The sequence below is a fragment of the Pristiophorus japonicus genome, chromosome 2 (assembly GCF_044704955.1).
Source record: "Pristiophorus japonicus isolate sPriJap1 chromosome 2, sPriJap1.hap1, whole genome shotgun sequence".
Lineage (NCBI taxonomy): Eukaryota > Metazoa > Chordata > Chondrichthyes > Pristiophoridae > Pristiophorus > Pristiophorus japonicus.
Genome location: NC_091978.1, coordinates 90,229,281 through 90,243,304, shown reverse-complemented (window position 1 = coordinate 90,243,304; position 14,024 = coordinate 90,229,281). Strand labels below are relative to the sequence as shown.

The window sequence follows — 14,024 nt, the reverse complement described above, 5'->3', positions numbered from 1 at the left end:
CACCACATCCATTGGTTCTCCCTTGTCCACTCTACTAGTTACATCCTCAAAAAATTCTAGAAGATCTGTCAAGCCCCTTCATAAATCCATGCCGATTTGGACTGATCCTGTCACTGCTTTCCAAATGCGCTGCTATAACGTCTTTAATAATTGATTCCAACATTTTCCCCATTACCGATGTCAGGCTAACTAGTCTATAATTCCCTGTTTTCTCTCTTCCTCCTCTTTTTCAAAAGTGGGGTGACATTAGCTACCCTCCAATCCATAGGAACTGATCCAGAGTCTATAGAATATTGGAAAATGACTACCAATGCGTCCACTATTTCTAGGGCCACTTCCTTGAGTACTCTGGGATACAGACTATCAGGTCCTGGGGATTTATTGGCTTTCAATCCCATCAATTTCCCAAACACAATTTCCTGACTAATAAGGATTTCCTTCAGTTCCTCCTTCTCGCTAGACCCTCAGTTTTTCAGTATTTCCAGAAGGTTATTTGTGTCTTCCTTAGTGAAGACAGAACCAAAGTATTTGTTCAATTGGTCTGCCATGTCTTTGTTCCCCATTATAAATTCACCTGATTCTGACTGCAAGGGACCTACATTTGTCTTCACTAATCGTTTTCTTTTCACATATCTATAGAAGCTTTTGAGGTCAGTTTTTAAATGTTCCCTGCAAGCTTACTCTCATACTCTATTTTCCCCCTCCTAATTAACCCTTTGTCCTCCTCTGCTGAATTCTAAATTTCTCCCAGTCCTCAGGTTTGGGGGGTAATGTACTGATGTGGATAGAGAACTGGTTGGCAGACAGGAAACAGAGAGTCGGGATGAACGGGTCCCTTTCAGAATGGCAAGCAGGCAATAACTAGTGGGGTGCCGCAGGGCTCAGTGCTGGGACCCCAGCTATTTACAATATACATTAATGGTTTGGATGAAGGAATTGAGTGTAATATCTCCAAGTTTGCAGACGACACTAAGCTGGGTGGCGGTGTGAACTGTGAGGACGACGCCAAGAGGCTGCAGGGTGACCTGGACAGGTTAGGTGAGTGGGCAAACGCATGGCAGGTGCAGTATAATGTGGATAAATGTCAGGTTATCCACTTTGGTGGCAAAAACACGAAGGCAGAATATTAGCTGAATGGTGACAGATTAGGAAAAGGGGAGGTGCAACGAGACCTGGATGTCATGGTACATTAGTCATTGAAAGCTGGCATGCAGGTACAGCAGGCGGTGAAGGCAGCAAATGGTATGTTGGCCTTCAAAGCTACGGGATTTGAGTATAGGAGCAGGGAGGTCTTACAGCAGTTGTACAGGGCCTTGTGTGAGGCCTCACCTGGAATATTGTGTTCAGTTTTGGTCTCCTAATCTGAGGAAGGACGTTTTTGCTATTGAGGGAGTGCAGCGAAGATTCACCAGACTGATTCCCGGGATGGCAGGACTGACATATGAGAAGAGAATGGATCGACTGGGCCTATATTCACTGGAGTTTAGAAGGATGAGAGGGGATCTCATAGAAACATAAAATTCTGACAGGACTGGACAGGTTAGATGCAGGAATAATGTTCCCGGTGTTGGGGAGGTGCAGAACCAGGGGACATAGTCCTAAATGGCTTACCCCTTATCCTTAGACTGAGATGAGAAACTTCTTCACTCAGTTGTTAACTTGTGGAATTCTCTACCGCAGAGTGTTGTTGATGCCAGTGCGTTGGATATATTCAAGAAGTAGTTAGATGTGGCCCTTACGGCTAAAGGGATCAAGGGGTATGGAGAGAAAGCAGGAAAGGGGTACTGAGGTGAATTATCAGCCATGATCTTGTTGAATGGTGGTATAGGCTTGAAGGGCCAAATAGCCTGCTCCTGCAACTATTTTCTATGTTACTATGTTTGCTGCTTTTTCTGGCCAATTTATATGCCTCTTCCTTGGATTTAACAGTATCCCTAATTTCCCTTGTTAGCCACGGTTGAGCCACCTTCCCAGTTTTATTTTTACGCCAGACAGGGATGTACCAATTGTTGAAGTTCATCCATGTGATCTTTAAATGTCTGCCATTGCCTATCCACCGTCAACCCTTTAAGTATCATTCGCCAGTCTATCCTAGCCAATTCACGTCTCATACCATCCAAGTTACTTTTCTTTAAGTTCAGGACCCTCGTCTCTGAATTAACTGTGTCACTCTCCATCTTAAATGAAGAATTCTACGATATTATGGTCACTCTTCCCCAAGGGGCCTCGCAAGATTGCTAATTAGTCCTCTCTCATTACGCAAGACCCAGGTTTGGATGGCCTGCTCTCTAGTTGGTTCCTCAACATCTTGGTCTAGAAAACCATCCCTTATACACTCCAGGAAATCCTCCTCCACTGTGTTTCTACTAGTTTGGTTAGCCCAATCTATATGTAGATTATAGTCCCCATAATAACTGCTGTACCTTTATTACACGCATCCCTAATTTCCTGTTTGATGCCATCCCCAACCTCACTACCACTGTTTGCTGGTCTGTACACAACTCCCACTAGCGTTTTCTGCCCTTTGGTGTTCCGCAGCTCTAGCCATACAGATTCGACATCATCCAAGCTAAAGTCCTTCCTTACTATTGCGTTAATCTCCTCTTTAATCAGCAATGCTATCCCAGCTACTTTCCTTTCTGTCTATCCTTCCTGAATATTGAATACCCCTGGATTAGTTCCCAGCCTTGGTCACCCTGGAGCACGTCTCCGTAATTCCAATTACATCATATCTGTTAACAGCTATCTGCACAGTTAATTCATCCACCTTATTACGAATGCTCCTCGCATTGGAGACATGATTATGATTTTCCCAAAACATCATAATGAATTACAGGGCCAAGCACAAGTTGTGAGGGGAAAATTGCAACCTCTAATTATACTTGAGGCTCTAGGTTTTCCTCTAGTTCTGTGCTCACAATGCAAGTAAAATAGGCTGCTTAAATCTACATCTCAACATTTAAAGACCTGAATCAAAATTATAACATGGGGAAATTTTCTCTAACTTCACAAAATAGATACAGATGAGTGAAGCAATTTAGCCTAACTTAGTCATCTATCCAGGAAGACCCTGAAGCAACCCAATTATAGTATCCAACTGTATCTTAAATGATTCCAGGCTGTTCACCTCCAGTACCCTACCTGGAAGACCATTCCATGTGCTGATTATTATTTGCCTGTTAGTAGGACAAGGATACGTTCAAGCTACTATCAGTTAGTGGGAAATAATATTCTGGATTTACCTTTTCCTACAACACCACAACTTATTTCCCTCTTTTCAAGGCTGATCAACCCCAGGCCTTATCTCACAATTCAGACCTTAAATACTAGTGATTAGTCTCTTGGTTCTTTGAATCAGCACTGGAGATTTTTCATGAAGGCAAAATTCATGTACATAAAAATGCACAGAAAATACATATAGAAGTTACAAAATAAGCCATTTAGCCCAACCAACCCATGTTAGTATTTGTCCTGCACGCAAGCAAATAGTTCTAATCACATGTACTGCAATATCACCCGAGAACAGGAAAACTGCTTTGTTTTACACAACAGCTCTAAATTACAAGTTCTATGTTTGAGATATAAATTCAAGTGCTACCATTCTAAGTAACAGGAGCAATGTTGATCAAAAAATGTAATAATGTAGTTAAGAAATACACAACTTGTACATACCTTTAACATAGAAAAAGATCCCAAGGTAATTCACTGGGGTATATAAAACAGACACCAAATCAAAAATGGAGATTAGAATGAGAGACTAAAAGTTTGGTCAGAAGCAAATTTTAAGGAGAGGCAGAGTGGTTTGAAGAAATTCCAAAGAGTGGGACTAGCTGGGTGAAGACAGGCATAAATTTAGCACTCCCACTCTCCCATCAGAAAGCAACACTCAAAAAGGATAGAGGTCAAAGAATTTGGGTTACAATGCTGTAACCTGAGTTTTAACCCAAACTCCCTTCTGAGTGTAGGATTTCTGAATTTACATTACGATGTCATAGCAAAAACCTGGATAACCACAGTATATATATATTTTGAAAGTCTGGGATACTGAGACGAGTAAATAGAGCATTCAGAACTCAATCCTTACCTCACGTTAATGCAGGTAGCCATTTTCTCCACTTGAACTACCTGTAGAGCAGATGGATTCACTTCCTGGGAGAGTTTCCATACACCACAATGATAGTCAGACCGAACCCCTACAAAAACTGTCATTCGGAAAAGATTGGAGAACAGGCAAGTATGTGTTATTAGCAGACCATGAAAAGGAATTAAACAACAAAGTTTAAAAAGTGAAAAAGGAAAGCAACTGTCACTGGTGTGCACAAATATCCTTCATCATCCACTATATTTAATAACACCGGAATAGAGGAACAGAAGTAGGCCATTCAGCCACTCGAGCCTACAGAACGGAGGCAGAGCGGCTTTACCCAGTTATAACTGTGTGAGCAACAATGAAATGGCTAAAAAAAAAATCACTTCAAAATTTGCATATGAACAAAAATTAAAGATGAGCTTGCACACAGACACGGGCTACTTTCAGTGGCATGGCCCAGAAGCAGATTGCACAGAACCAGAACACCCAAAAGGGTGGAAATAAACCAATAAAAGTGGAATCCTGTTAAATTACCTTTCATTGCCTACTTACTATGGCAGGCCCCACCCAGAGACTTGAACATATAATAAAGGGTGATACTTCAAATGTAGTACCAAAGTAGTGTTGCATTGCCCAGGGTGTCATCTTTCAAATGAGATTTTTACCCAGGCCACACCTGCCCTCACAGATGGACCTAAATGATTCCATAGCACCAAAGAAAAGCAGGGCTGCTCTCCCAGTGTTTTGGCCAATATTTATCCCTCAACCAACATCCCTAAAAAAAGACAGATTATCTAGTTATTAATTTCATTGCTGTTTGTGGGACTTTGCGGTGTTCAAATTGGCTGCCGCGATCCCTACATTATGACAGTGACTACTTCAATGTGAAATACTTTGGGATGTCCTGAAGTTGTGAAAGCTGCTGCATAAATGCAAGTTTGTTTCTTTCCATTTAAAACAAATTTTAAATGATAAGCAATGCTGCAGATTTCAGTAGTTTACATCAGCAGTTACCTTCTTCTTCCACAGTACTGGAATCGATTTGATGGATTCTACCATTCAATTTAAACTTCACTGGTTTAAACTTCACACTTAATTGTGGCATTTTTTCATCATCATGACCTAATGTGATTTTGCGAAAGTCTGATATCGATGTATTAAGGAACTTTTACAAAAATATTGATAAAATGTAGGGTTTTTAAAAGTTCCATACTTTGCATTTGTGTATTATTGATCACTAAAGACACAGCATATTGGAATAGAGATGGCAAACTTAGGTTTTTTTTCTCCCTGAACTATATTTCCTCAAAACTCAAGAGTTACTCTTTGCAACTTTGGTGGTGTCTTGCACTAATGAACTTAGGTCCTCACTTCAATTTTATTAAAAATTAAAACTTCAGCAGTGATGAGTTTAGTATCTCAGTCCTGAAATTATTTACATTCCCAGTAAATAGATACAAAATTATTTCAACTGAGGAATAACATCCATGTTCCATTAATATATTATAAATTACTTAGTACATGAGAACACAAGAAGTAGGAGCAGGAGTAGGCCATTCAATAAGATTGTGGCTGATCTTCGACCTAAACTCCACTTTCCACCCGATCCACATATCCCTCGATTCACCAAGTACAAAAATCTATCGATTTAAGCCTTGAATATACACAATGACCAAGCATCCACACCCCTTTTGGGCGGAGAATTCCAAAGATTCACAACCGAGTGAAGAAATTCCTCATCGTTATCTTAAATGGCCGACGCCTTATCATGAGACTATGCCCCCTAGTTCTGGACAAGTACAAACCTCCATTGCAAATTTAAGCCATTAAAGCTTCACAATAAAGGAGTGAAAACTCTGAATAAAAGGTTTAGTTTAGTTTATTTTAAACAAAAAAATCTCTAATTTCCTCCAGCCCAATTCTCAGAGATATCTCCGTTCCACCAATTCTGGCCTCCTAAGAATCCCCAATTTTAATCGCTCCACCATTAACGACCGTAAGCTCTGGAATTCCCTCCCTAAACTTTTCTGCCTCTCTACCTCTTTCCTCCTTCAAGATGCTCCTTAAAACCTGCCTCATCTATCCTAACATCTCATGTAGCACGGAGTGAAATTTTGTTTGATAACGCTACTGTGAAGCACCTTGGTATGTTTTACTATGTTAAAGGTGCTATACAAATACAAGTTATTGTTGTCTGACTGTCTTTGCAGGATCTGATGGACTACCTGCATCTCTTTTTTTAAATCATCCTGTGCTCACAATCAGAAGGGACCAGAGACTTCCCAACACCATGGGTGTTTATCAACTGAGATGGACTAATAAAATGCTTATTATTTACCCTATGGGGAAACATCAATGCTTATTTTATTCGCATTTTAACTGCCTGTCATCTCAGTCACTGACTTAAAAGTTATAAACTTAGGTATTAAAACAAAGCACAATCACACAATGTTTTAAGATGTGATGCTTTTTTGTAAATCCTTTCTGTAGAATATGTCCAAAAAAATCTGCAATGTAACAGTGCTACATAAAAGAAAGTTCTCTCTTAAAAAGGAGGAGTACTGGCACAAGGAATTACATTATTAAGAAGCCCTCCTGGTGAGCATTAAAGACTGCCCAGATTCCAATCTACAGCATTTCCAACAACTGTTTTCCAATGTTAAGTGGACAGTTTCTAGTTAAGTGTGGAGACTAAAAATGGCAGGCCTCACACGTGAGGAAGTGAACAATTAAAATTCATCTCCTCCATTACAAAAATGTTACCAACATTCTTTCATTACCTAGTTTTAGGAGGGAAGAGAGGGGGTGGGGAAAGAGAAGACAGGGTACTTTACAACCAAGCGGCTTCATTTTGTGGAATAGATTTGATGCAATCATTAACAATCGATTTTTTATAAATGAGGAATGTCTACCCAAAGGATACTGAGTGAGTTCATGGACTCGCTGCCAGGATAGATCAGACATCCTTTTTCACAACGGGCTCTTTTGGAAAAAGGACAGTACACCAGAGCACCTCCCGTGGCAGAGTGATCAAACAGAAGTTTGTTTCTTTGAATCTTCATTTCTTCATGAATATTTTCCGCCAGCAAATTTGGTGGAATGTCAAAAACAGACTCCCTCAATAACAGATTTAAAAGTCTTGCTCGCTTACTCCCACTAGAAAGTGGGCATCTATAAAATTAATGAAGAGCATACATCAGAAAAAATGCTAAGTGGACATTCATTTGCATACTTCTGTCAGTCTTAACAAAATTACATGCAGGATGGTAGGCCATGTAATGCAGTATCACAAATTTCTTGGCATAACAATACTGGCTAATAAACACGTTCTTCAGACAGTAACCTTGGAAAATTCTCCACAGCACATGGATCAAAGGCAACTCTGAAGATGGTGTTTAATACTTACTAAATACAACCTTGCAACCCAGTGAATGCAATTCAGATTGTAGTACTTAATGTGGAAAATATTGTAAAACGCAATGGTTGTCACTTAGAGCTAATGTACAATTAATGAATATTTTTGTTTAAATAAATAGTGATGACATCAGGGAAATGTGACCTGGAGAAATCATTCAAAACATCTGTGAGGGCTCTCTTTTTGGAGCAACATTACAATATGCATCCTTCACAAGATGTAAATTCTGGTGTCACTTACTCTCTCTGTTTTACTCGCTCTGTGAATGCTCTCAGATGGCTTACATTTATTGCTGTCTGTCTTGCTTTTCCCTTGAAGAAAGAATATTTTAACAGATTAAAATTTATTTTAAACTATTCTTCCATACTGGCACAGGCGCAGCGATGAAACCTTTGGGTCCTAAAAGGTTTATACATTTACAATATTAAACATCAAAGGACTAACAAACTGAGTTAGTGTGAATTTGGAGTGGTCTTGGACCTCGGATTAACCCTAGAAGAGTAGGAGAATTTGGCTGTGGAGAGACAGAAATGCTAGAGCTGGCTAAGTCAGGCTGGTCATGTACAATATGGGTTCTGATGTGTAAGCACTGACATAGGTTGTAATGGGGAACAGTGGGGACGGGGACAGTAAAGATTTGGTGAGATCAATGGTGTTGAAAATAAAGACCAGGCATGTGCTGAGCAGGACAACAGAGGCATCAATGTACGTGTGGCTGGTAGGCCAGATGCAAGGTAATCTTTTTCCCCCAGGGACAAAAAAAAAGTTCTTCCTACAATGTCTGTCAATGTTATTCCTTCTCCCTCCCCCACCATTTCTCACAACAGGCACTGGTTGCCCGCTATGGTACACCGCCCAAGTAATCTTTCTTCACGTCAAGTCTAGACAGTAACAGCATTTCATGCAGAGGGTAGTACAGGTGAGCCTAATTCTGTCCTCACCCAACATCCAAACACACATTTTCAGAGAGGGTCACTGAAAGGCAATTAAGCACAGGAACCCTGAAGTTTTTCCTCTCTAATCCAACTGGTTGTAAATTAAACTTGCGCATCATTTTGCTTCAGGTTAAATTGCAGGGCAAGTTAGTTTGGTTTTAGTCTATTTGTCTGATTATTCACAACTTAAACATTGCTGTACTTTAAATGTTACAACCACAGAACCAATTGGAGGAAGTTTCCAGAAATGCAAAAAATCTGAATGCCACTTATAAGACAGCCTTGTGGATAAACCTTTTGTGCAATATATTATTACATTTATCTACGTTAAAATCCAACTGCCTTTTCTCAGCCTATCTATATAATGTTCAAGTACAGCCACCTATAAGAACACAATGTAGGAACAAGAACAGATCATACAGCTCATCATGTCATTTAGTTGTTACAATTTTATAATTATAAAATAAAAACAATCCTTACCCTGAGAACAGGTTCTCCAAAATAAAAGTTCTCCTCAAGAAGTTTGCCCATTGAACTGAAAGCATCATTACGGTGATCAAGAAAGAAGTTAGCCATCTTCAAAATTATAAAAAAGGCAATGGTGAAAATAGAAGCACAGCAAATTGTCATACCCCTTATGGTCATCAACTAGTTTATCAGATTATTTTTACAATATCATATGCAGTTTCCAACAGAACAATTTAAGAAGTAAAATATCACAGCTGGAAGTGCAGGTTGCAGGCTAGAGCTCAGCCTACATGTGGCAATCACATTAGCAACATGCTGACCTGCACGTCACTAATTCCATAATTTAGCATTTATTTCAACTAGCAGACCACATTCCAGTAAATACAAGTAAACTGATTTCTGTGCGCTCCTGTTCAAAAAGATTTTAATAAAAATCGAGTAACAAAATTACATCAAGCTTGGTTATAAAATAGTCATAAATCATAATCAAAATAATAAAGCCAGCGTGCTCAGAAGGACCCTTACACCCTTTACTAAAAAACACAAACATTTAATCTAGGCTAGCACTGCTTGTTAACTATGTGGAAAGACTCATATTTGGAGGAGGGTTAGAGAATCACAATCTTTCTAATGAATTTATACATCATTATGCTCTTCAAATCATGTGCAATCATGTAGTAAGTTCTTGTTTTAGGCTAAAACTAAAATATTTCATATAACATACCTGCTCCGTGAAGTTAAGTGCACCCATTGTCATTCCGCCCCTTTCTCCAGTTCTCATTATCCTCCCACTGTAAGTAAGTTCTTCCAGGCTTACTGGTTGAAACTTGCAGACTTAAACAGAAAGAGAAAAAAATTATTGAAGTTTAGGAACAAATGATATTGCAGGAAAAATTATAATATACACATACGCACTAGACTCTCCAATAAAGGCCTAAACAAAGATATATCTATAAAATGCTTTAAATAGAAAATGGAATGAAGTAGTAACAAGCTTAAATACTTTTTCTTTAACTAATGGTGCACATATTATGAATAACTTCGGTATCAATTACCAATGTGCTAACATTGGCTTCAAATGGCTCAATAGATATCACCATGGGCTTCTCATAAGGACAGTTTGGTTGATAAATTCTTGCCACATATTTTTCTCCCCTTTCTCAAAATGATGATTCATGTCATGTCAGTTTCATTGGATCCAGCATTCCCCAGTATCATGGCTAAATGGTCATTTTTCATACATGTTTGCACCAATGATTCCATGTTATTCACAGCTACACCTGATCTTGTTCTCATGCAACATCCACACATGCACACAGCTATCCCTCTTTTATAAAGGTTAACAATTCAGATCAATGACCTTTGATCTTCCAGTTCTGATGAAAACATTTCAGTTGATGACCTAACTCTGTTTCTTGCTCCACAGATGCTGCCTGACCTGCTGAGTGTTTCCAACATTCCGTTTTTATTTCAGATTTTCAGCATTTGCATTATTTCCCTTTAGTTCCCAATATAACATGTCAAAAGGTGGAAAACTGCAAAGCTAACTTCTGCAGTAATAATGGTAATGGCAATGAAAAGACAAGCTAAATGGCAAAGTGCTTTCCATAGCACAGGTTGAGCGGTCCGAAATCCAGAAACCTCAGGACCAAGGCCGTTCTGGATATTTCCGAATTTTGGAACGTCTTTGGCCCGACCTCACCCAGTCCGGCCCTCAGCAGCCCGACCTTGCCGGGCAGCCGAGGTAAGGGGGTGAGGTTGGCCCATCAAGGTAAGGGGGAGAGGGGTGATGGGGGGGGGCGGGGAAGAGCCAGGGCCGAGGCGGGGAGGTCACGGTCGCCGAGGACTGGGGCGGGGTCCGGATTTCAGAACATTTTCCAGTTTCCGGACAACCCCGCCACGGATCGGCCCGGTGTCCGGATCATTCCGAATTTTGGAACTCCGGATTTCGGATGCTCAACCTGTAACATATTTCACCCATGATGTATCATTTATTTTCTATCCACACACAATGTTAACAACTTAGCTATTATAAAAAATAATTTTGCATTACATGTTTTGGCTGGAAGTAACGGAACGGCAACAGGTTCCAATGGTTCCCAATTCTCTTGTTTCAGGCTTTTCAGGGCTGACCATTTCAATTCTGTTTCCTGCAACAATAGTTGTGTGCATTTGTAAACAAGCCATTCAGACATCATGACTCAAGGAAATGTAACAATTAAGAAAAACATTTAAAGATAAATCAGTATTAATTGTGTTGCATCCTTTAGGATTGACCAGCAATGTTATTGATACAGCAAAGTTCTAGCTCATTATCATAACAGTTAACTCCTAGCCTGCATATGGTCTTAATTTTGAGAGATGCTAGTTATTTTTTTTTTTAAATTAATCCAAAACAAATATCTTATGTATCTGTACTATGTCAAGTACTTTTGCCTTCACCCCTATCTACCCTCTCAGAATCATAATAGCACTCCCCCCAATCCTCACCTTCCACCTCACCCACATTTGACATCTTCCGCCATCTCTTAACACAATCCCCTCCACAAAGCACCTTTTCCTCTCTCTGCAGAGCATTCCAAAAAAATATATCTTTGGTTTGCAACACCCTGGTTCACTTTTTGCTCTCCTTTCCTGGCACCTTCCCATGTAAGCACAGGAGATGAAACATTTGCCCCTTCACCTCCTCCGATATGACTATTCAGGACCTCCGGAGAACGCCTCCAACTCACGAATGAATTACAAACCTACCTGCTGGTGGCGAGGCTACAAAAACCTGTGGTCTGCAGTTGCGAGGCAATATAATGGCCTTCAGATCCCAGGGATGCAGGCGATATGGAAGCATACCTGGGATCAGGTGGGTCTGGTCCTCCAATCACAAAACAGAATTAGATTTTAATCATTTCCAAAAGGAATCCCATAATCAGATTTAATGGAATCCCAAAATCTAAACTAAATTACAATTTACAGATTTTTATTCGTAATTACCTTAATTCCAGCAACCTCTAACAATTTAATTTTTTGATAATTTTAGGCATTAAAACTGTAACCCAGGCCAATATGTGCAGAAACTCACATTATTTCAGATTCCAGCATCCAAAATATTTTGCTTTTGCAATATTTCCAGAAACTCATTTAATACAGTGAATGTATATAATTTACAATCTGAAAATGTTTAATGAATGTCTTAGATACCCTCTTACACTGATGCAAACAGGCCCTGCGCTGGTTTGCAACAACTAACATTTCCGTGCGCAATTGCTGGCCAGTCTCACCGGCAATTGCTTCTGCGTGCTCAGCGGCTGTATGGTTGATAATGAAGAAAACTGCGGACTGCAGGAAGATATCAATCAACTGGTCAGGAGCAAATGGAATTCAAACCAGAGAAGTGAGTGGTAATGCATTTTGGAAGGGCTCACAAGGAAAAGGAATACACATTAAATGGTAGGATACTGAAGTGTAGAGGAACAAAGGGACCTTGGAGTGCATGTCCACAGATCCCTGAAAGTAGGCCAGGTAGATAAAGTGGTTAAGAAGGCATACGGAATGTTTGCCTTTATTAGCCAAGGCATACAATACAAGAGTAAGGGGATTATGCTTGAAATGTGTAAAACACTGGTTAGGCCACAGCTGAAGTACTGTGTGCAGTTCTGGTCACCGCATTACAGGAAGGACGTGATTGCACTGGAGATTTACGAGGATGTTGCCGGGGGTGAGTGGAGAATCTAAGCTATGGAGGACAGATTGAATAGGCTGGGTTGGTTTTCATTGGAACAGAGGAGGCTGAGGGAAGACCTTATTGAGGTGTATAAAATTATGAGGGGCCTAGAGATATAGTGGATATAGTGCTATTTCCCATAGCAGAGGGTCAACAATGAGGGGGCATAAATTGAAATAAATTGGTAGAAGGTTCAGAAGGGATTTGAGGGGAAATTTCTTCATGCAGAGGGTTGGGGGGGGGGGGGGGGGGGTCTGGAACTCACTGCCTGAAAGGGTGGTAGAGGCAGAAACTCTCATCATATTTAAAAAGTACTTGGGTGTGCACCTGAAGTGCCGTAACCTGCAGGGCTACAGACCTAGAGTTGGAAAGTGGGATTCGCCTGGATAGCCTCTTGTTGGCCGGCACGGACACGGTGGGCCGAAATGGCCTCTATCCGTGCTGTAAACTTCTATGATTCTATGAGATGGCCTGTCAACTCACAAATTCCGGATTTCACGCAGGCTCAAGCGGTAATGCCGAACTTGCGGTGGATTTCAAACCAACCGTTCGCCCTACTTTCCCCTCTCCACAGATGCTGCCCGCCCTGCCGAGCGTTCCCTCAGCCTTTCCTGTTGTTACCAATGTAAATCATTCTCTTCCGCCCTCACCTGCTGCTCCCGGGCCTCCACACAGAACGGCTGGACATGTTCATACTTGCCCCAGCCCCCGAGGTCGCGAGGGTTACTAGCGGAGGGGCCGGGATTGTAGAAGCTGGGAAACAGCGAATAAGGAAAAGCGCTCTCCATGTGAGCAGCAGCAGCCGACTGAGCCCGCGCCGCAACGCGCAGCCCCTCCGCGATTGACGACCCTCTTAACCAATCAAAAAGCCTTCGGATGAACAGAGCGAGGGGCGGGACGCTGGCACCAGATTTAGCCCAATCACACGCCTCACCGAGTAGAACCGCCCGCTGCGGAGGCAAGCACGTGATCATACATGGCCGTTTGTGTCCTCCATGTTGGTAAGGGCGGGGATAGCAGGGTTACCAAGGAGACCGAGGCGATTTCCACCATGCTGCTGCTGCTCCATGACTCCATCGCTGATTTTATTGTTTTGGCGGCTCTCATCAATAGGATGGTAAAAAGAACTTGCCTTTATCATCACCATGGGCAGTCCCTCGGAATCGAGGAAGACTTCGCATGTGTTCTTAGGTGGCTGTACAGTCCAATACGAGAACCATAGTCTCTGTCACAGGTGGATCAGATAGTCGTGAAGGAAAGGGTGGCTGGGGAGTCTAGTTTGCTGCACGCTCCTTCCGCTGCCTGCGCTTGATTTCTGCACACTCTCGGCGACGAGACTTGAGGTGCTCAGCGCCCTCCCGGATGCACTTCCTCCACTTAGGGTGGTCTTGGCCCAGG

At 41.3% G+C, this 14,024-nt stretch overlaps 1 protein-coding gene across 1 annotated transcript in view; it reads right to left on the bottom strand.

Moving 5' to 3' along the window:
* Positions 1-13,458, bottom strand: part of taf1c (TATA-box binding protein associated factor, RNA polymerase I subunit C) — a 41,410-nt gene extending 27,952 nt beyond the window's left edge. Inside the window, exons 1-8 of the mRNA XM_070868403.1 lie at positions 13,277-13,458; positions 10,962-11,058; positions 9,633-9,742; positions 8,921-9,016; positions 7,746-7,816; positions 7,014-7,261; positions 5,105-5,233; positions 4,085-4,202 (exon numbers count right to left, since the gene is read on the bottom strand). Of these exons, the coding sequence (XP_070724504.1) occupies positions 4,085-4,202; positions 5,105-5,233; positions 7,014-7,261; positions 7,746-7,816; positions 8,921-9,016; positions 9,633-9,742; positions 10,962-11,058; positions 13,277-13,414 (1,007 nt within the window). The 5' untranslated portion in view covers positions 13,415-13,458. The remainder of the gene's footprint in view (positions 1-4,084; positions 4,203-5,104; positions 5,234-7,013; positions 7,262-7,745; positions 7,817-8,920; positions 9,017-9,632; positions 9,743-10,961; positions 11,059-13,276) is intronic.
* Positions 13,459-14,024: the final 566 nt, after the last annotated feature.